This window comes from Magnolia sinica, chromosome 18 (genome assembly GCF_029962835.1).
Source record: "Magnolia sinica isolate HGM2019 chromosome 18, MsV1, whole genome shotgun sequence".
NCBI lineage: Eukaryota > Viridiplantae > Streptophyta > Magnoliopsida > Magnoliales > Magnoliaceae > Magnolia > Magnolia sinica.
The window spans coordinates 21,291,598-21,315,811 of record NC_080590.1 but is presented as its reverse complement, the minus strand read 5'-3'; the positions used below and the strand labels follow the sequence as shown (position 1 = coordinate 21,315,811).

The window sequence follows — 24,214 nt, the reverse complement described above, 5'->3', positions numbered from 1 at the left end:
CAGACAGTATCTGGACTGATTAGGGGTGGTGGACCTGATTTGGCATCTGGTTTTCAGACTGACGGTTGACAGCATCCACTAAGTCAGAGGTCCTGTCCATCACCTTTTGGCAGCCAGTATCTGGACTTCTGTCATTTTGTAGGGCACTAATTGGGATGGCTGGGCCATCTAATCTCTATATATTTTGAACCATTTTCCATCCACTTGGATGTGCTATGTTGGGGTTCCATTGAGGTCAATGATTCAGATTCTTTAGGCAGAAGTCCCAACCGATTGGGAAGGATTATTACATATTTTGTTTTGTGGGGTCCATCTTGTTAGTGTCTTTCCCATTGCAATGGCCCAAACACACAAAATATGAAATCCTTTGGAAAACTTGGAATCTAATTTTCAAAACCCAGTTATTAAAGGAAACCTCATGTTAAAGAAAAGCAAATATATGTGATAAAAGAGAGTTTGCATACTACTGAGTTTTTATAATTGAAAAAGTTCATAGGCAAGAGAGATTTATAGCCCTCTCCATCTGTCAAACAACCACTTCATCTAAAAGCTCGGGCTGTTAGAGAATAGTTTATCAATGTATGTTGAGGGACTTTAACACTACTACGCGCACAAGACTTTCTGTTCTAATACTATGTCAAACAACCATTTTCTCTTAAAAGTTCAAGCAGTTAGAGAATAGTGTGTCAATGAACATCGAGGGACTTTAACACCTTTCGAGTTTTTTTAAAAAATCTACTGAGAGATAATTTAAAAGAAGGTAAGCCAATGATGTCTACAAACGAGATTTGTGGAGTGTAAATTAAGGTTGTTCATCATTAAGTCCAACTGTTAAAAGGAGTGTTGTGCATCATTAGATTAATATGATTCAAAGTATGTGGGAAGTAGATATTTCTACTTCTAGATGTGATTTTCTAGTTAATATCATTGTATGTATATATAAGTTTCACCCTTGTAGCTGTGGAATCATATATTGATTCAATGTAACAAAAATTAAAACATTCATAATGATAATCACCATATGAATGATTTAGGTCACCAGTGGGATCCATCTATAGGGGTAGTCTACCTATTAATATCTTGGGTGGACCTTCAAGCTAGCAAATAGGAGCACTTTTTTTCTTTTTTTCTTTTTTTTTTTAAATGTTGGAGAAAGTGATCTAAGTACATTTTTTAAGTATTTGTTAAATATGACACATTATATGGGTTAAAATGCAATTATCACACTGACCAGAGGAGCCACTCTTCCCCTAATTTATCCTTATTTTTGTAGCCCTTCTTAACAAAATTGAGTCTTTAGAATCAAGAGAAATCTATGGTGGTCCCCACCAAATAGATTGGTTAAATTATTAATTGGACCTATTTTCTGTAAATAATCTTGACCATCTATATCAAAAGGCTAATGATCAGATTGTTATTATAGTAAGATTGGTGTGATATATGCATGGTATCCTATGAAATTTGCAAGGGACGCAATGGACAGTCCAAATCAATCGAGTCGATTGTCTAAGGGCCTGTTTGGACGGACGGATTGGATGGTTGTAAGTGGGACGGGATCACGCGATCCCATCGAGTAATCCCGCGCGCGCGTTTGGGATGACGGATATAGCTGAACCATCATCACTCATGGGTTAAAGAGGGTTTTAATGGGGAGAGACTGGGATGAGAACTGCATCCCATCCCAGACCTCGATCCCATCCCTGCAATCCAAGGAGGGAATTGAGGCGATTCTCATATCCCGTCGTTCAGGTCCCGCAGTCGGCGCCATCCGTACCTGATGAAGGCATAGTTCGTTCGGTCCCGTCATCTACAGGCGCTGCAAAATCTCCAAGTATGTGCGGATGCTCGCCTATATAGAGCTAGGCCACATCTCCTTCTTGCGGGTGTGTCTATGTATTGAAGTAGGTAAGGGGTTCGTTGTATATTCAGAGTGATTGACTAGTCCAAGTATGTGCGTCCTTCTGTGTTGATTTAATGATTTTTGCCGAATCTTTGGGATCTCCTTATACTTGTAGATCTCCCTGTGACACAATCGATACCCCCGTGCTGGCTCCCTGGAGATTCATGGGACTTTGCCGGCACGGGGATTTGAGTGTTAGGGTAGCTTATTGGGGGTATCGAAACAGGGGTTATCGTATTCATACCCCTTTTTATTGAAGATTCATCAATGATGGCAACCATCAGGTTGATCATAACTACATGTAGAGCTTGGCAACTGATTTGCCATGTTGGGATCTTTTTCTTACCATCGGATTAAAAAAGTGTTGTAGATTCGATGGTTAAAATAGGATGGCAAAAGTGTCATCTCTCCTAAAGGTCGTTTTGAAGCCAACACACCTCAAGTGAGAAGTGGCTATAGCAGTAGTGACTGTAGCAGCTTATGGTGCGTATTAGGTGCGTAGTGACTATTAATGGATCCAACTTATTATGTGCGTGGTGACTGTAGCAGCTCATGGTGCACTCATCAAAGCACATGAGCCTTTGTGGTTCATTGGCTGGGTTTGTTTTGTGGTATTGAAGTTCTTCTTACTTTTCGTTTATGGGTTTTGGCCTCATCATAATCCCAAAATCAGTGGCATATTATGATGGGAATTTGGAAATGGACATTTTCTATTATTCTGTTTTTTTTTAGAACTAAATTTCTTTTCTTTTGGATCCATGTGTGGGTGGGATTTGATGAAGCATTTTGTTACTACTGTCGATTTTTATTTTCTTTCCGCATGAGATTATTAGTAATTCTGTTTTCGGTTGTATTATTGAAACTAAGATAATTGCCAACTTCCAACATTTTTCCTCCATCCATTCGACCACTTTCCTTTTGGTGGGTTCTTTGCGGGCCATCCGAAAAACACCCCTTATTTTGTCTATTCATTTTGTTGATGATCATGGTGACAAGGGACTTTTAATTGAACGTCCTAATTTGCATCAAGAAATGTGATTGATTTAAATTAAAAAATATTTAGAATTTATTGGAGATGTATCAACAAGGACTAAGGACCCCCAACATGGTGAAGATTATTTTGTAAGATCTTTGGTTACTAGAAGCACTGTTAATAGGAGGATGAATGCTCTACTTACAGATGTTATGACAATGAGCAACAGGTAACAGTTGGTAAATGAGAAGATTGAAAATTAGTAAATAACTCACAGCTAGTAAAAGAGAATGAAAACTGGTTCTGTTGGTATTAGAAATTTGTCCAAGCTCATTGTCTTAAGCACCTCTCGCCCAATGGGCTTCTTGGGTCTCCTTATTTTCCAACAAAGAGACTCAAAATGGCTAGAACTGTTGCTCCTGCTGCTTGTTTGTTTGGGGTTTAGGGTTATGTTCCTGGGCATTCTCAAGAACATGAAGATTGCTAGTGCAACCACATAGGAAGTAGGAAATAATAGATGTATTGTCACGATCTGCTGGACAAGGAATTTGAGGATGGACATCTTATAGTTTTCAACTACAGACCATAGCAAGTGCTACTTAGGTCCATGATCTAATATACAAGCACTGATATCATCGTTATAGGGTTATAATGCCTTCTGTGCAAAATTATGAGATGAAGCAAGATTTTTGTTTTATAACCTTTAGGTAGTTTGCTACCATTTTTTGTGGTAGATTGTTGAGTATGCCTTAAAAACAAGCCTTATATGTGAGAATTTTTCTAATGATTATTTGTATTATAGTTGTTGGAAATGTGTTTGTGTGTGTGTGTGTGTGTGTGTAAAATATATATTTTTTGTAATGGTTATTTGTATTACTAACCAACTATAAGCCCTATAGATGTATGGTTCTGTTGCTTTCTGCTCCATCTAATTCATATATGGTTATATCCAGCAGTTAAAAAACTGAGGTTAGCTCTAACTATCATATTCTACGTTAGTAGGGAATATAGGTGCATGTTGTTACAAATAAGATGTTATGCAGGTAACAAGGTCCGAATGATCAAAATGTCATATTCTCTCTTTTTTATATTTTGATTTTTGTAGCTATGTTGATTCCCCATAGACAATCTCCACCAGAATTCTGATCTTCTATATATTTGCAAGTCCTTTCCAGGTATATTCTGAATATGTCAATTTCTTAGAGGAACCACGTGAAGCACAATTATGTATGGAAGTTGGAATATCTAGTTCCTTGTTGGAAGAAATCCTCTCTATGAAACATTTAAGATGTGAGTTTCCATAATTGTGCCACATAATCTAATGTGGTAACAACATCCTACCACAGGTAGATGTTGAGATCACAAGACATTATGGTTAGTCCCAGCTGGGGTGTACATCGAGTCGAACCGAGTCGAGTTGGCCTCAGCTTGACTCGGCTCGGGCACTGGCTGACCTCAGCTCAAACTCAGCTCGGCTCGGTCCTCGAGCCTGACTGGCCAGCTTGGATCGGTTAGGTCAGCAGCTCGGGCCGAGTTCGAGCCAAGATCGAGTTGAGTTCGCCATTGAGGCATTTTCACAAACACCTGAACTGCAACTTCAAAATCCCACTATTTTACAAACATAGGCAATGGTTTTATAGGTATTTTATCAAACACCTTCTAAGCAACATAAAAACCAAGAAAAACAAAGAGAAAAGGGGTATTTGTTTCATGTACATACCTTCCTATCTCCAGTCCATGTTGCAGCATACCTTTAACTACTTATATACCCAGCTATGGTGAGAACAAAGGGGTGTTTTTACCCACTGGCCATTTGCATTCCTTCATATGTTGACCTTGCCATCAACATGCCATAAACCTAACATGCAAATGATATTAAGAATTAAAGGATTCCAGACTCAAAATTAGAAAGTAGTTGCCACATGAGTGTTACATATAAGGCATCAAACACAGCTGGAGTGGATGAACATTACATTGTGATAATAAGCATGATCGTAACAGCCACCAAGTTCAATATCTCCTCTGTGAATGTTGCTCTCTGGCATAGTTTTTACTACAGACTGAGAAGCAAAAGATTAATTTTCAGTAGATTAGAAACTTTTAAGGTGACAAGACCAAAAAATCACAAGTAGCAGTTACATAAGCATTACCTTGAAAACTATAGGCTCGTTCATATCATTCCATATCCCATCAACACCATTTGTTGAGTCATTTTATCAAACAGTTGGTGAGCAACATCAATGGCAAAGTAACCGAGTCATCGAACTGGTTCGATCTGAGTTTGATTCTAGCTGGATTCGATCCAAATCGAGTCGAGCTGCGGCCTGCTCGAACTCGGCTCAAACTCATTTTTGAGCTCAAAAAATCAGCTCAACTCAACTCGAACTCAACTTCGAACTGAGTTGAATCGAGCTTTTTCAAGTCGGGTCGAGTGAGCTAACCGAGCTAGCTCGGTTCGTGTACACCCCTACCAGCTGTTGCGATGTTCTATGTCTAGCCTAATCAAATACTAGTAATGATTCTTCATTTTAATTGTTTTTAATAACAATGTTGAATCAAATGCCACTAGTTACCCTTTGTCTTTTTTCTTGTACTAATCGAGCTCTTTTCCGTTGGAAAGCAAAGGTTCCTCCACATTCTAATCGTTAGAGATATTCCACATGCACACGCACCGTTCACCATACCTGATGAGATGTCTATTAAGGTCAAATACACACGCATGTGCACATGCGCACACACCATTCTCCATACCTGAAGAAGTATACCACATCGAATGTTTACGATCCAGAAAACTTCTATTTTGTTTGACAGATATAAGCTCTAGTGTTGTTGAGGGCAAATCTGTCGGCATCTTTTGTCTCTTGGGTTCATGGACCCAGTCCCATTACTTACATCATTTGTAAAGATTACAATCTATTTTTATTTTTATTTTTATAAGTTAGTATATGAAACTGTAAGAAGTATGCATTCAAAGAAACATTGCATGTTCGTTTTAGAAAAGAAGTATTTTTTTTTTCGTAAATTTATGATCACATTATTGCAATACTTTTCTGTGCATGCAATACACGTTGTTCATAATATTATAACGTGTTTCTATAGAATATATGATGTTCTTTGCTTCTCTCTGTGTCAAACAGTCAATGCATGTTCCATGTTTACATTTACCATATACGCAATTATATGCTTTGTAATATATCTTCTATATGTTATGTGTAATGAGTCTAGCTTTCATTTTATTTGAACCTGGCCAGATAGAGTTATTTCTCTACCACATCTCCCTTGCCCATCCCTACCTAGCTCTTTTTAGATCATACTCTTAAATAACCAATCGATGTAGGTTGACGGCATGACAAAACATAAAATCACAGTGGGGGTGGTACCCAATCTGCCCCCAAGCATCTCTCCCAACTTCTCAAGTTGTTTTCTTGTTCGCATGAAATGCACCGTGCAATATTCTAACCCTTGCAAGTGGGGTTAGCAGTGGGTGAAGCCCTAGTCGGCGGGAATTGACCAGTTGGCTAGAGTAGATTATTTGCATTTGGCTTTTATTTATATGAATAATAAAAGTATAATATAACAGAAGAATACTTTATTGAATGCACTGCATGTGCTAGTTGGGCATAGATACTCCTTGATAAGCATAAAACCAACTTTAAAGTCTTTTACTTCCACTTGTATACATAGGTGATATATAGATGATGGAAGACCAAGATGAGGAAGAGATGGCTGAGTCTATCATTGTTCTTGCAATGGTAGCATGCGTTGCAGCTGTTGGGGAATATTGTCGACACTATATGTTGAGAGAGCCAGCTCATCAAGGGGATAATGTACGGGCCAGATTTATCAATTCTATTATTCGCATAAGTGACAAGGACTATATTACTCAACTCAGGATGAAGCAGGATGCATATTTTCATCTATGTCAAGTAGTGCGTCAGCGGACGACCTTATGCGATACGCGAAATGTTAGTTTGGAGGAACAACTAGTCGTGTTCTTAGATACACTCGGGCATAATGTACGTAATCGCGTCATAAGACACAGGTTCTGTTGTTTAGGTGAAACTATAAGCCGTCACTTTCACCGAGTTTTGAACGCAATAGTTTTCCTATACCCTGAATATGTTAAGCATGCCGACGCAGAAACCCCGAGTGAGATTCAATCAAATCCACATTGGGACACATACTTCAAGGTACCATTATCGACCAAGGGTTCCTTCATGAAGTTAAAAGTTAAATTTTGTATCATTCATACTAATCTTATGGGCTTGAAAACTCCCCCCATATAGGATTGTGCTGGTGCAATTGACGGGACACATATTCCTGCACATATACAAGCAGCACAACACGCAAGCTTCCACAACTGAAAAGGTATATTGTCTCAGAATATACTTGCTGCTTATTCGTTTGATATATCAATATTATACGTGTTAGCCGGATGAGAAGGTTCAGCGTTGGATGCAAGGGTCTTACATAACGCCCTGACGCGAAATGATGATCCTCTAATTGTGCCACCTGATAATGAATCTTCACCATTATTCGCTCATCATTTGCTGCGTAAAATCGTGTTGCTGAAAGACTGAAAGAATAAATCCTACAATTATGTAGGAAAATACTTCGTTGTCGACGCAGGTTACGCTTATTCACCGGGCTTTATGACCCCTTATCGTGGAGTTCGATACCATCTGTAAGAATATCGTACCGGGAGAGAGCCCATGAATATGAAGGAATTATTTAACTTTACACACGCGGAATTACGAAATGTAATTGAGCGACGTTTCAGTGTGATGAAGGACATATTTTTAATTTTGAAGATAGTTGTGCAATAACCTTTTAATATACAAGTCAAAATTGTTGTTGCTTGTTATGTGCTTCATAATTTCACACGAAAAGAAGATGGATCGGACAAAGATTTGTTTGATGTTGATATACTTGTGGGTGACGTCGAGACTAATCCTACCGTAAATGTGGTATCAACAACTGATGAAAGGCAATGACTAGTCCAAGTTACTCAACGAGAGAAAGATGAATAGATCAGAACTTATGACCAGATTGTAGAACACATGTGGGTAGATGCCCAAAACAACAGTAGGATACGATAGGCCTACTCAATTGCTTAAGTACTTTGACTCTTAATATAGACATAATGGATATTCCGTTTTTTGTATAAGTTCTACATGTTACTATTTGGTATTTTCGGGTTTGATAATTTACTATGAAATATTAGTTAACCTTTATTTCATTCTCATTCACATATTTGTTGATTGAATGAGACACAACTCGCCTACATTTTCTTTTGTAATTGCCTTCCCATGTATACATAGGTGAGATGTCGGACATTTGGAGAGGTTTTACACAGACTCCGATGCAGTCACCGGTGAGAACCCCGGTCCTACTGACGCACTGTTCTCCACGTGAGAAGTCCGTCAGATCCCTTACAGAGCCTTCCTCTCACGCCGCCAAAATCAAATGGACCAGAACCATGGATCAAATATTGTTTGACACAAGATTGACAAAATTGCATTAGGCCACTGACGAGGTGTATTAACGATTAGACGTACTCAAATCCTTATCAACTAGCAAAATGTTCAGAACATATTGAGGTACCACAAGAGAGTGTACAACGATGTAAGAGACATGGTGGCTGCGAGCGGCTTTGATTAAGACACTGAGCACATAGTCATCACGGCACCAGATGAAGTTTGGGAGGAGTATCTGAAGGTAAGGATCCCTCAAACTATTGTTTAATAACATTGAAGGTCAAATAATACACCTTCGAGATTTTCCTTTTAACGACAACATGTCTAATCTCCCTTCATTGTTTCTAGTCTCATTCCAGAACTAAAAGGTTACATGGCAAGCAAATCGAACGAATGTATGATTTAGCGGTGATTGTAAGTTCTGACCAGGATACGGGACGCTACGCTCAAGGAAGTAGGAACCTAGCCACGTCTTCGTCGCGTGTTTATAGAGATTTGAACGAAGCATGGACAAAACTATATGATGATGCTAATGCTACTGTGGACCTCTCTGAAGAAAATTTCGAGGAATCAGCTAGAAATTATGGTCATTCAACTGAAAGTCAATCAAGAGAAAATAGACCATTCCAAAACACTCCCACCCATGGAACTGATTCCAACAGTACTCGTGGTGGAAGTACGACAACAAAACGGATGCGACCTACTCGTCCTTGTGACATCTTAGGCATGTCTCTCATGACTATAGCAGAGGCAATGTGTAACTTTGGACTTTATGAGTGAGGTCAATCGAACAAGTAAGGTCTTAGACATCCTTGAAGAGGTTTAGGGGCTGACCAACTCTAAGTTCATTGAGATTGGTCAACTCCTGAGTAAGGATACCAAGCTTGCATCCTTTTTTGTTAGTATAAGACTGGAGCACCGTGTTGATTGGCTGAAAAAACTCTCTCTGATTTGAAGGGTAATGATGGTGGTGCTTCTAGTTGATGGAAGGATTAATCACCCCTGGTTAGGAGTCTCGAACACGAGACCTCCCGCTCTGATACTAATTTATTGCTAGACAATTAATCACTTGCTCGAAAAGCTCAAACTATTAGAGTATGGCGAATTAATCCCTTTATCTCATAGCCCAGGCCCCACATCTCATGGGTTAGGAACTCGGCCGAACCCCCTTCGTGGACCCCAAATCACATGGGCCGCCCACCCCAAGTGTGTCCTCGCATCCTACGGGTTACCCCACTCGAGCCCGGTGTGAAATGCGCATTAATCACCCCCGGTGAGAAGTCTCAAATACGAGATCTCTCTCGTGGGCCCCAAATCACATGAGTCACCCACCCCGAGTGTGCCCCTACATCCCACAGGCGACCCCACTCGAGCCTGATGTGAAAATGCCCCTGCATTATCAAGCTTGATGGAGATGGACTGCCCAGTCTGTTCATATTTCGTATTACGTATTACTTATCCACAATCTCACAAATAATTCAGTACATCACATGCCAAACGTGGGTTGCCCGAATTCCACGGGAGTCTTTCATCTACAATGCAATCCAAACAGGGTCACCCGATATTATGTGGGATGTTAGGTGGAATGTCCATCCATTCCAAATGCCTTTGCTAAATTTACTGGTTTACACCAATCCCAGACAAGTTTCTAACAGGTAGCAAAAAATGCTAGCTTCTAATCCCATCTCTTCAATTCCCATGAGATTTGACGGGCCAAACACGCCCTAAGGGGTCGTTTGGCACCGTAAATTGGAGGGGATTCCCCTGGTCGTTTGGCACCATAAAGTAAACGAGGGTTTCAAATCCAAGGGGTTTCCAATCCCCTCTTTGAGGGGGTTTGCAATCCATCGTGAGAGCTCGGATTACACCTGAAATCATTTCAATAGTTGTAGGTGTAACATGTGTGTTACTACACAATATCATTCTACCGGGCACATGGCCCACTAATGATGATTAGCACCGTCCAAACATTGTCCATGTAAATTAACTATTAAAAATCGTTGGTTAGTCACTCAGACATGATCTTGTTCTTGTGGCCCTTCCGAGACTTGGAATTTCATCATTTCCGAGCAAAGCATATATTTCAGCGGGCTTATCACAATCATTGTATCAAAAATTACATATCTCACTCATCAGAGATAATTTAGTAATTAAATTCAAATCCCTGTAAATATAATGTCAAATAAGTACTTTTGGATTCAAGTTGATTCACATTAACGGTGCCAAACAGGTGCACACTAGCTGAGTTACACGCATGCCACGTGCACACTAGCTGAGTGCACGCGCATAAACCATCACACTCTGTCAGCGTACCAAACCACTCCCTTCTCAAAAACGAGCAAAGTGGGTGTTACCCGGTAACATGGGGCCCACATTGATGATTTGTTGTATATCCACGCTGTCCATCCGTTTATAAAGAACATTTTAGGAAGTTTTTCCAAAAATTAAGCATATCCAAATCTCAGGTGGACCACACCACGGGAAACAGTGGTGATTGAGTGCCTCACCATTAAAAATTCCAAAGGGCTCATCGTAAGGTTTTTGTAATTTTTTTTCCCATCCAACCTGTTGATAATGTCAATAAGACCTGTATGAATATAAAATATAAATATCAGATTGATTAAAAAAACTGTAGCCCACAAATTTTTTAATGGTTAGTCACCATGTTTCTAGTGGTGTGGTCTATCTTAAATTTTTATCTTCTTAAATTTTTGTATATAGTACTAAAATAATATTAAAAAACATAAGAACGGCGTGGATATATACAAAATACTTAAATGTGGGCCCCACATGGTTAGAGTAGCACCCACTACGGTGTTACCCGCGTAACAGCTAATCCGCACTCTTCCATCAAACCGGGGAAATCTTAGCAAGAGCCAGGACATCCTAACCCGGGCGGATAAAAAGGGGAGAGGAAGCTCCTTCCACTCGCGCGAAAGGGCGTATGGCCATCTTAACCTCAACTCCTGCCGCTTATTTTAGCAGCTGCAGGGCTTCAAATGAGCTTCCATCTCTTCAACAACCAACGGCTATCAAATCCCTCCAGATTCCTCGCCTCGGACCTCTGTTTTGGCCATGGGAAAAGGTTCTGTCTCTCTCTGTACATGTCGCATACATACGTATATGTATGTACGTTCCACACTGCTCTGTTCACTTGCTATGGAAGAGTTCTCGTTTTAGTTTGAAATGTTTGTATTTGTAGTTCTCACTTTGGAGGATTATAGGTGCTTTGTACCGTACACGTGTCATGTACCTCAAATCTGAACCATCCATGTAGTGGTGGACCCATCTTTAGATGGAGTATAAGTGTAAAGAACAGAGATTACGCTTGAATTCTGATACTAATTTGACTAGTCATGGCACATCCAATGGATGGTAAGAACGAAGTAGGAAAACTGTCCAAATTCAAACAAACAGGTGTCCATCGATCAGTGGTTTGGATTGTCTAATCAAATCTAATTTTCGGGATATGCTCAAATTGAAAGTCATTCAATTGCAATTTGGAGACCGGACCCTCAATATGAATGCTGAAGAAGAAAACTACAGTTTGGTCATTTCCACTATCTGACCAATAATTGCAATTCAATTTGATAGTGTGTTCAAACACACTGCAAATAAGGATATACACATCTTCACTCTTGTGGAGTTGTCTGAGACTGGGCTGCTTAGCTTACGGTTTTAATATAGAAAATATTTTTGGAATTTTGTCTTTGTTTTTCTAGGTCATTTTGATGTTTCTCACCTTTTGGCAGGTTAAGATCGGTGCATTATCGGTTTCTCCTATGGGATTTGGAACATGGGCTTGGGGTAACCAGCTACTTTGGGGATATGAAGAAGCAATGGACAGCGGTCTGCAAGAGACATTTAATTTGGCTGTAAACAATGGGATCAACCTTTTCGATACAGCAGATTCCTATGGAACTGGCCGATTAAATGGACAAAGTGAAAGGCTTCTTGGGAAATTCATCCGCGAGTTTCAAGGTCAGTGAAGTTATTGTTATGTATTCATATGATTATGTGCGCCCATGCATTTTATATTTTAGTATGTGTTATTCTTGTTTTACTAAATGGGCATTGCGTGAATAAATTGGATTGTGCATAAGCTTATGCATGAAGTAGGTACTGTCAAACATTGGCCAAGACAAAGCACAGAGTGCAAAACGCATGCAATCCTCATGTGCCAAGGCAGCACACGTTCAAGATCTGCGCCAATTCATCACGCTATCCCTACAGTGAATTTACCCTATCCCAGAATCAGGCCAGCTTGGCTATCAGATGGATCTGAACGTGGACCATTGGCTATCTTTTTGTTAACCGCCCATTTTATAGGAGTCACTCACCTGATGACTGGACCAGTCTCTCTCTCCCCTTTTTTTTAATTTTTTTTTTTTTTAATTTAGTCTTTAACACATTCATGTGTTACCTTCCTGATGAACAACCAGGATTTCATGCTACATATCCCAATTTGGTAGGTTTGGGGAGCTTCTGTTTGACCATTCCAAATGCACCTCTGCAAATAACATTCCTGTTTTAGTGCTGTACTTTGCAGTTTGTGAATATGTCAAGTTCTTGGGATATTTTTATTTTTATTTTTCCCAAATTAATTGAAATTGAATTCAAAACTTGTTAGGAACTCTTATACCTGCTTTTGCTTCCATACCCTCTTCTCAAACACACTTCTAGTTAATTTGGTTCAACTGACATCATTTTAAGTGAATTATATCATGCGATTCCTATACTATTTTTCATTTACTTACATGCACAATTGGATTTATTGTCTAGGACCAAAGAAAGTCCGAGAGAACATTGTTATTGCCACAAAGTTTGCTGCATATCCATGGCGCTTGATGCCCGGGCAGTTTGTGAAAGCTTGCAAGTATGCGTTCCTGACATTGCCACTGCTTTCACATAAACAAATGTTTGGATGCTTCTTTTATGATATTTCCATGTACATATGCTGAAAACAACTAAATAATTAAACATCCCCTCTGATCTGCTACCCATGAGAGGCTGGAGATGCTTCATTATATAGAAATTAAAGAGACAGAGAGTACTAGGTTTTACAGCTGTTACAACAACCACTTTAGTTGCAGATAATCTCTCTATGTGATCTCGTGATTATCAGATAGATGCCCTGTAAACTCCAATACTGTGTTGGATTGTGGTTTGAATTCTTTATCCATAGTTATCGTAACATGCCCCCTCAAGCTAGGTGGCACTTCTATGATGTTAAGATTGTTCTTGAGAAGATTAAACCTGGCAGATGTCAGTTGCTTGGGGAAGATGTTCACAATTTGATCAAGGGATGAAACAATTTGAACATTAATATCCTAACAAACTCATTTTTAACGAATGAAGTGATAATCAACCTCTGCATGTTTCGTTCTAGCATGATAGAGGCAAGGAAATAGCTCCAATATTGTTGCAGTAGATAGATGCTGGAGTTTTAAGATGAATGCTTGTCTTTTAGAAGCATATGAATCCATGAGGTCCACTGCAGTGTGTGCCAGAGAGCATATGTAGACTCTTTTTTGGACCTAGTAACTGTGTGCGTGTGCGTGTGTATCATAAGAAATAGATCCCATAGCTATTAGCAGCCTTTCAATCATCAGGGTTGCCAGCCAAATCAGGGGGCTGATTGAGTCTGGAGAGTTGCGTCGGGGGGTTGACTTGGGGGATATGATCCAACGGTTAGAAGATTGAGTTGGTTATCACACTTTGGATGACAATGGAGTTGAGGTGTTCAGGTGTGGGGCGAGTTTTCTTTTTTCTTTTTTCTTTTTTTGGTGTTTTCAAGGTAGATGAGGCCTGAGGGGATACCATGGGCTAGGTTTGGGAGGACGATGGATGGGATGGACTCATTGGTATGATGGATGAAAAACTTTCTAGAGAGGTAGTCACAGGCATATTGCTTGCTCTGATACCATGAAAAGTTGAAAACACTTAAATAATTAGACAACCTCTTTGATCTTCTACCCATCAGAGGTTGGGTAAATTCATCGTTTTACAAATCACGTTGGTTGGAGATAATCTCTCTATGTAATCTTGCGATTATTAGGTAGAGGCCTTGTAAAGTCCAACATTGCTTTGGACTGTGGTTTGAATTGTATACTAACATATGCATCAGTATATGCATTCATTTTCATGTTTGTAATTTTTTATATATGTCAATTTCTATCAAACAAGACAGCAAGATATCTACCAACATTCTATGCTTCATTAGTTCATGCATGTTCTCTTCATCATCAATCTACGACAACAATACTTATCAAAATTGAAATAGTACCTGGCATGCACCATACGGCTACTGGCATATTTTCTGAGAATTGATGGAAATTTGCATTGCAGGTCATCTCTAGATCGAATGCAAATTGAGCAAATTGGAATAGGGCAACTGCATTGGTCAACTGCAAACTATGCTCCATTGCAGGAGTTGGCTCTTTGGGATGGTCTAGTGGCAATGTATGAGAAGGTTACTATATGTATTTCAAGTCATCTATGGACAAAAGCAAGCCTTGTTTGTTGATTACCTTTTCAGCTACTGAAACTCTTGCCGACGTATAATGCAGGGTTTGGTCCAGGCTGTTGGTGTGAGCAACTATGGGCCAAAGCAGCTTCTTAAGATTCATGATTACCTCAAAGCCCGAGGTGTTCCCCTGTGCTCTGCTCAGGTATGTCGTGGAACCATTATCTTTAAAGTAGTCCTGTGTTTTTTTTTTTTTTTTTTAAATAAAAATTATTGGGTTCTTTTTTGTGAGCGTATATGGGAAATTATCGTTCGTGATGCATTGGGATGTTGGGGACATGAATAGTGTCCTGATGCACCTAATCCATACAACTGGATCCCGACGATTGATCGGATGGGCCACTGTGGATGGGGGATGGCCCAAAAGTCTCTCATATAGGAAAATTCTAACATTCCAACCTTCAGCCTTGTTTCTGGACCATTGCTATATATATATATATATATCCCCTTAACCATCCATCTGCTTTTTTTCCCCCTAACATTCAGATATTTGTTAAAAAGAACCCAAAAACAAAGAAAACGAAGCAGAGAACCAAAATAACAAAACAGCTGCTACATTAGGGGCAAGGAATCCCCAACAACAATTGCAGTCAAAGAGCTTTCCTTTCTAGCAAGGTAGGATACCATCTATCCACTGATCAAAAGGGTAGGATCTTCCAGCCTTGGAGTTTTTTAAGCATTCCTCATCCACATTAGGGACCACCAGATCAGCATTCTGGATCACTGGACCATGGGTTCCCACTTGTATGAACTGGCGTATGTGGACAACATTCACCCCTGATTCGTCATGATGAACTGATTACTCCTCTTAGCCTATAAGCTCAGAGCGTTTATCTTAGATGCTAGAAATGGAAACTCCAGGTGCAGTTTTCTTTGTTGAGTATGGGTAATGATCAAATGGAGCTGAAGGCCATATGTGATTCTCTTGGTATCTGCTTGATTTCGTATAGTCCTCTTGGGTTAGGAATGCTTACTGGGAAGTATACAGCTTCAAGACTTCCACGTGGCCCACGGTATCTTCTAGCTTCTATGTTATCATGCCAAGTACTATCTTCCATAGTTTAAAAACTCGAAAACTTGACTCGACTCAATGTTCATTCGGGTCAACTCAACTTGATTCAATATTCATTTGGGTCGACTTGACTCGAAGACTCAACCGGACTTGACTCAATAGGTAATAATTAAAAAGCTGTGGGGATGACAGGAAGTTTTTTTTAAATTTTGTATAGGATTATAAATTAAGAAAACCAGCAAGCAGTTGGTGCATAGCCTGGTGATTGAGTGCTTGGCTTCTTTATAAGAGGTTGTGAGTCTGAATCCTCTGTGTGTGTGTGTGTGTGACAAGTAAACTTGAGTTAGAGCGAGTGACTCAGCCTGACAAGGCGAGTGACTTGGCCCAAGTTAGAGAGAGTCATTTTGATAAGTCAACTTGATGAGTCTCGCTGTGACTCAGCTGAGTCACTTTCAGATTTGAGTTTCATGGGGGCTCAGGTTGAAATCTCACCCAGTTGAGTTGACTCAGCCGAGTTTCCAGTTGAGTCTGGGAGTTTTTGAACTATGCTAGCTTTGATGAAAAAGGAGTCAATGAAGAAACTGCAAGATGTTACAATATCATGTTTAATGTTTTTTTTTTTCTTTTTCTTCAGGTCTCTACTATTTAGCCAAATTTTGCCAGGCTTGGAGCCTCTACTGAATTCACTGAGAGAAATTGCAGAAAGGAGGGGGAAAACTATACCTCAAGTAATGTTTTCCTTCACTTGCTCATGCCAATTATCTTCATGACGTATCTAAGAATGAGGGCCTATTTGGAACTCTCTGGTTTTGGCGGCATCTGGAATGTGCCTTGCCCAAAGGCAGGAAAATTCCTGCCTAATGCAGTTCTCTGCTTTGCCACCTGCCCAGATGCATAGCAGATTGATTCAACTGAAAGGTGGAGCCAGAACCAATTTGTAGGGACATCTAAATGGGTCCTAAACTATCAATGCCTGCACATTGCAAGTGGTTTTTCATTATCTACTATATTTCATCCCATTGGTTCAGTTGTTTTGTGGAGCTGTTTGCGATTTTGGAAATTTATTTGATTTTTATATGGGCCTGTTTGGTAGATGCCTAAAAACAAGCTTATCTCATTTTTAGTTACTCACAATGATGTATTAGAGATTATGGTTATTGGTCAAGATTATCTTTAATCCTTACCAAAAAAGAATATGATCTCTAATACATAATTGCAATTAAGGGAGAAGGACCAAAAGCCCCTTCCATAAGTTTTTGGTAGCAACTACCACCTCCTTTTATTTTCATTCGAGCAAAACCCTTTACAAAATAAAGGGTCCTCATCACCAGCCTGAAATGATTTTGCCTCTCGACTTTCTTTCTTCTTCTTCTTCCTTTTATTTTCCTTATTATTATTTTTGTCTATTTCCAATTACACCCTCCTAAAGAAACATGGATAAAAATGAGTTGGGAGAGATTAGAAATGAATCTCACACTTGCGAACTTGGTACACGTATGACATCTAAGCCATCTATTAGTGTGGCAGTGCACATGCATTGCATCCGGACCATGTATTTGGTGCACATGTACCGACTATCTGATTGGTGGAGTATTTGTTGGCCAATTAAGAATCGAAACAACCAACAATCATATTTCGATAAACAATTGTCCTCAAATCAAGGGATAGGATTTTGAGACTTTGAGTTAGCGACGATATGTCACATATTTTAGTCGGTTTAATGTGAGTGAATATACACCTCTTTAGCCGTTTCTAAGTCCTGTGTATCAAGTGACATACCCTTGTTTAAATACCACTATTGCAACGAAGAGCTTGCATGAGTCTGCTCAGTCATGTGTGCCTAACTATTCGTTGACATGGATGGACGACTTATGTGGATGAGATCCACTGTCCATCAGTTGTGCCACTTCATGTTAGGCCTTGATCCCAAGCATTACATTGATCCCAAACTCAGGTGGGCCTCAGTAGTGGGAAACTGTCTAAAACCTGCCTAAAACCTCCAAATCCACATGGTGTAGTGTGGTCTACCCAAGTCTCAGAATAGAATGAATTTTTTTAGAGTACCTTCCAATTGGTGAGAGGTCATATTAATGGATTGGATGACATAAATAAGCAATTGCGGGTTGCATACACAACTAACTGTGGGCATCCCATCCCAACTCTTCCTTATGATGTGGCCCACCTAAGTTTTGAACTGACCCAATTTTCCACTTCCAAGGTGAACATGAGGCATCGCACTTGATGGGTGGCATGGATCTAATGCAAGTTCTCTGTACATGATGCTTGGCTAGTTGTATTCATGCCCCATTACTCCATTAGTCACACCAGCGTGGTTAAAAAACAGGAAATGCTTGCAGGACTGTCACATGGAGACAGGGTGTTACTTTTGTTGACGTGGACGGAACTACTTGTTGCAGATGAGATCCACCCCGTCCATCAGGTGCACCACCCTGTGTTTGGACCGGGGCCTAAATATCAGGCCTATTCAACACTCAACTTGGCTGCAACATAGGGAACAATTGAGATGGGAAGTATCACCATTAAAATCGTTCAAATTGTGTGGGATCCACCATCTTGTGTATATGACATCCAATCCACTCATTTGATGCGCCACACTAGGATGAATGAATTCCCGAAAATCATGAAATTCTGGGCCACACCACGTGGATTTAAAGTTTTAGGGATGATTCTACACTTCCTATGGTGTGGTCCACCTAAATATTTGATTTGACTGGCGTTTAGGATCCATGGAGAAAAAGTGACCGTGCACCGGATGGATGGAGTGGATCTGATGCACGTTTGCCTCACGTAGCAATCAGTTAGCACAAGTCGGGCCTTGGTGTGCCTACACAAGTCAGGCCAACTCAGTCCTTAAAAAACAGTGTATGACTTGAAATAGATATAATAGTCACAAGTCCCTAGAGTAGCTGGTTTTTTCGATGTAAGGGGTGCTAAGGATGGTTTCCCAAAAACAAGCGTCTTGCTGGAATGAAAATAAACCTAGGGAGCACTTACCACTGAAAGCGATAGGGTTTTTGGTTCTCTTTACGATTAATTAAGATGAGATGAACTCATTTTTAGGCATCTACCGAACATGCCATAAAGAGAGAAGGAACAAAAGCAACACATTTAGGTAATACGATATTTCCATTTTGTATACCAAATTTAGTAGAGCAACCCATATTTGTGTAAATTACTTGCCACGTCCTTGTGACAGAAAACTGGGATTCTTCAATGCCTGCAAGCACCTCTACATACAATGACATATTCCATCCTAACTCATGCAACCTGGCACATGACATCCAAGCTGTACATCTGGTGGGCTGCACCATCTGACTGAGCAACCTGAGTACCTGACTCAAATGTCAGGCTTATCCACTAATCAGGGTGGCAACATGTGCAAATTGAATGTGGACGGTTGCCAATCTTTCTTAAATTGTCCACCATATTTGTAGGGAATGGCAAGTGTTGCGTTTTCGATGGTACAGCGAAATGCCAGCCATTTCATTCAGACAATGTTAAAAACAGCCCAGCAGACAATTGATATACAATTGCATGACATGCCTATTTTCATGAAAATACACGATGAGATTCTGATCTTAATTTCAGTATAACATGAAGGAGATAATTTCTGTCTGCATGCCCTAGTTAAGATGCTTCTGTCACTGCCTCCCCTTCCAGGTTGCCATTAACTGGTGTATCTGCAAGGGTACTGTACCAATACCTGGCGTGAAGACAGTAAAACAAGCAAAAGAGAATCTGGGTGCTCTTGGTTGGCGCCTCAGTTCAGATGAGATTTTTCAGTTAGAATCTGCGGCACATGATTCTCCAGGGAAGATGATCCAGAACATCTTTCAGACCAGATAAGTATTCTGTGAACTGCTCCCAAATTCTCCTTGTAACTCGTCTGTAATTTATCCAAGTATTTATTTATTTATTTGACAAACAAAGATTAAAGAGTGTCCAATTAATTCGGAAATCAATATCCACGCCCGTCCTAATCAATATGCATCCACCCACTTTCCATTTTGGGAATTGAAATTGTACAGAAGTGTACTGTGCAGTTCCCAAAAATATCAATTGGGTGTGTTCAAATCAATCCAGGTAAGCTCCCATTAATCAATACTGTATCATGACTACTTCCTCATCCTAATTGAAACCTGCAGTGTGTCCAGAGTAGGGCCCGTTTGGACAGGAACGATAGTATGGACTGTTGGATGATGATATTGTGGGCCTGTTTGGGAAAACCTAAGAGTCGAAGTTATTATATTTAGAATCTATTGTCTGATTATAAAGAGATAACTTATAATCTATTTAATCCTTATTGAAACCTGAACTGAATGTCCTTGGGGCCCATTTGGACAGGAATGAAGGTATGAACTGTTTGGATGATGATATTATGGGTCCGTTTGGGCAAAACCTAAGAATCAAACTTATTATAATTAGAATCCATTATCTGATTGTAGAAGGTGCCTATAATCTATTCAATTATAAACAGATTAAAGGCTGTTTGGACAGCGATCAAGGATGGTAAATTATAGGCTATTTGGATGAGGAAGGAGTCAAGAACTGGAATTTATTATATCTAGAAGGAAACTCTGACACTCTGGCAGAGTGCGATGGATGGTATGCAGGCACGGAGAACTCATGCGCTGCACAAAATTCATTCAACTTGAACTGGCTAAATTACAAAAAATTATGCTCCTCCGATCATATCACTTGGATTGGTGAATACTTATTGGATGGTTGAAATAAACATTATCCAACAGCCCTATTTCAGCAAATAAGTGTCCACAAATTGGAGGTTAGATTTATTCAACCAATCTGTATTCGGGATTTTGACTTATTTGCAGTGGGTCTCACGTGTACAATTTCCAAGTGCCTATGTGTTGATGCTGAAATTTGGTCGATCCTGCCTCGCCTCCTGATAGCCGGCGTACTCCTGATTTAATGGAGAATAAGAGAAGACATTGGGGGCGTTGGTTTAGGCCGATGACCCTCCGAAGACTCATAATAGACGTAGTACAATCAGTGTATTTGTATGTACCTTTACTCATGGCAGGAGGTGTATTTATAGGCTTTTTAGGTAGTTTGCATACCTGAGTTGATTTGAAAGGCCCATATTGGAGTCGGACTCTAACTTCATGAATATCTCCGACTTTACCTCGATCGGCATGATCCTTGGTAAGGATCTCGGAGGGTAATCCTATTTTTATATATTGTAAGGATATTTCTATTCCGATTTAGTGGTCGATATCTGAGATCGAAGTCGAGGTCGGTACCTGAAGTCAGTGTCATCTTTTGAGGTTGGTGAACAAAACTGACTCCAAAGTCATTGGTCGGCACAAAAGGTTGAGGTGATTTTTTGGCCCTTAATCAATCCATAGCCATTGAGTCTGCCTGCTAACATGTCTCGTACATTTGTTTTAGTCTCATTTTACCTATAACATTGTATCAAGCATCATATGTTAGCATAGCAATGAAGAGTCTTACATCGAAGGATATCTGTTTGGACTGTATAAAACATAACGGGTGAGCACCATTTTTGGAATTTGCATAAAACTTGAAAAATGAAATTTTGCAATCCAGTGGCTGTGGGCCCTTGCAAATAGATTCAAATTTCAGCTGTAATTGGTTGTCCATTGAACAGTGAGGCTTTTAAAATTTCCATCAATTGTTTGGATCGGGATACATTTTGGGCCCACGGTTGGATTTCCAACTATAGTTCGATTCAGTTCACATTTTGAGCCCAGTGATTTGGACGGTTTGATTTAAGTTACTTGTTCAATTTCGCAGTTGTGTATCAAACCATCACACTGGCAAGCCTACTAGAGTTCTTCTCTTGGAGCTTTGCCAAGCCACATGGGGCGTGCAAGGCAGGTATGTACGCGCCACAAATGCGCTGGCATGGCATGTCGTTAGAAGATGCAATTCATTCATCAGAGGGTTGCACTATATAGATGCTCTCGCCCAGCATGAGGCAGTCCACTTGTTATGTGGGCTACAGCTGACTAAGCAAATGAACCTCTGAAAACATCAGGTCAAAAATTTCTGACCCTTATTACTGTTTCTAACACAATTTATTTCAGGACAAGAACATCTACAAAGTCAGGCCTGCCTACAGCTTGGATATTGCATCTTTTGCAACCCTGGCACATTTGATGGCACGACCTGCTGTCATCTTTTGAAAGATCCAAACCGTCTGAATGATGGGCCTCACCTTGGATGAAGGATGGCCAAAGATAAAACTTGTTAGATGGGAATATTTCTGTCGTTTAATTGTTCAACTCTTCTTCTTTGAATGCTGAAGGTCTCTCTAAAACTTCAATAATTGAATAAGAGAGTTTGTGTCCTCATCTGTGGCTAATATAGGTCATTGAAAAGGACCCTCGGGATTTATGCTGGCGGATGAACAATCTGGTTACCAACACAGATGAATTGCACTGTCCTGCTTGTTAGCATCAGTATTCTGTCGGAGACGGATTGGCTACTCCCCCTGAAACCAGCCCCGTGGCTGGTGGTCGGTGCTCTGTGGGCCGCACCATGATGTATGTGTTTCATCCATTCCGTTCATCCATTTTTACAGATCATTTGAGGGCTTGATACAAAAAATGATAGGGATACAAATCTTATGTGGACCACACCACAGGAAAAAAAAATAATGATTGGATATCCACCATTAAAATCCTCCAAAGGCCCGTTGTACTGTTTATTTGACATCCAATCTGTTGATTAGGTCATAAAGACCCTGATGAAGGGAAAAAATAAATATCAGATTGATCCAAAACTTATACGGCCCCCAAAACGTTTTTAATGGTCAATGTTCATTCAACACTGTTTCCTGTAATGTGGTCCACTTGAGATTGAGATATACCTCATTTTTTTTTTGTACCATAAAATGATCTATAAAAATAGATGGACGGAATGGATGAAACACATACATCATGGTGAGGCCCACAGAGCACCGACCGGGGGAGTAGCCAATCCGTTTCCTATTCTGTCATGTTGGCCCCATGGTTTTGCGATCCAAACAATTGATTTGATGGGTCCCACTATCGATGGGGTATGGCCAAGAAATCTTGACTCTTAAGCCTTCAACATGGCATCCTACAAATGGATGGGTAAGCTCAAAGCGATGGCTTCCGTTCATTGGAAAGGCTGACAACTATCCAAGGGTTAGGATGTAGATATCTATGCAATTTCCGGAGCATCATCCATCTACTTCAAGGCCAATCAGATCAATAGTTCCGATCATCTAGACATGGACCCCGTATATTCGGAATCCTGTGCATCTTTAAACACTGCGTGTATGTGGATGAGCAGGGCTGCAAAATCCCTCCTAAGAGAAAAAGCTGAGTCCTGGCTGAAATGATGGAACCTTCGGAAAAAAGTATAGTTATTTGATACTCTGGCAGCGTGGGACTCAATTCCCAGGCACGCGGACATTGTACACGTGGCACATATTAACTAAGATAAAACCTACTGAATTATGAAATACATTGCTACTAAGTCACAGTTCCAAAATAAGATTACTCTAATAATCCTAAAGGATCTTTATTGGATATTTTTCACTTTCAACCATTCATAGATGGCCAACAATCGGATAGTCAGATAATCCAGTAAGCATAATTTTATACATTAAGACTGGCTGTAGGCCTATGTAATTTCTAAGTAATTTCTAGCTGTATGTTTCTCATCCATCGACTCCAATTCCCTAGTGACTCACTAGGCATTGGTGCTGGAAAAGCTATGTGGGCCACTAGGATGTATGTGTTTTATCTATGCTGTCCATTCCTTTTTCTTTTAGGTTATTAACTCTTTCAAATCTTAAGAAATAAGAAACAATGGTGATTGAAAGCCCACCGTTACAAACTTCTTAGGGGCCAGAGAAGTTTTTGTGTTTTCCCTTTGTGGAGGTCTATATGACCTAACCAATGGTGTGCTTTAGAAAGTTTTTAATGGTGGGCATTCAATCACTACTGTTACATTTGGTATGGTCCACCTAAGAAGTGGATCTGCCTCATTTTTAGGCTCATGCCTTAAAATGACATGCAAAATGAATGGTCAGGATGTATAAAAGCCGTAGATCATGGTGGGCCGTTGAGCTTTTCCAGCAGCTGTAATTACCGAATCCTAGTCCCATCCATCACACCATACTCTGCCATCGTATCAATTTTTTCTTTTTTTTTCCACCATGGAAAGGTTGTACTATTGCTTCCACCAATGGGAGCGTCTCTTTCTACAGTCCAATAGGACTCTATCAGTGGAGCCTCATAGAGCGAATGATAGGACCTGGCTTCGGCTAAGGAATGTACGTGTGTTTCAC

At 40.1% G+C, this 24,214-nt stretch overlaps 1 protein-coding gene across 2 annotated transcripts; it reads left to right on the top strand.

The window, feature by feature from the left end:
• The first annotated feature begins 11,204 nt into the window (after positions 1-11,204).
• LOC131233033 (pyridoxal reductase, chloroplastic) lies at positions 11,205-19,855 on the top strand. Of its 2 annotated transcripts, none has more exons than XM_058229599.1 (8): positions 11,205-11,435; positions 12,103-12,331; positions 13,133-13,226; positions 14,699-14,822; positions 14,920-15,021; positions 15,738-15,889; positions 16,523-16,616; positions 19,498-19,615. In XM_058229599.1, exons 1-8 carry the CDS (start codon positions 11,295-11,297, stop codon positions 19,534-19,536), a joined length of 975 nt encoding a protein of 324 aa, XP_058085582.1. In that variant the 5' UTR covers positions 11,205-11,294; the 3' UTR covers positions 19,537-19,615. The 2 variants fall into 2 exon arrangements, with proteins under 2 accessions (XP_058085582.1, XP_058085581.1); XM_058229598.1 differs by having other exon boundaries at positions 11,206-11,435; positions 19,570-19,855.
• Positions 19,856-24,214: the final 4,359 nt, after the last annotated feature.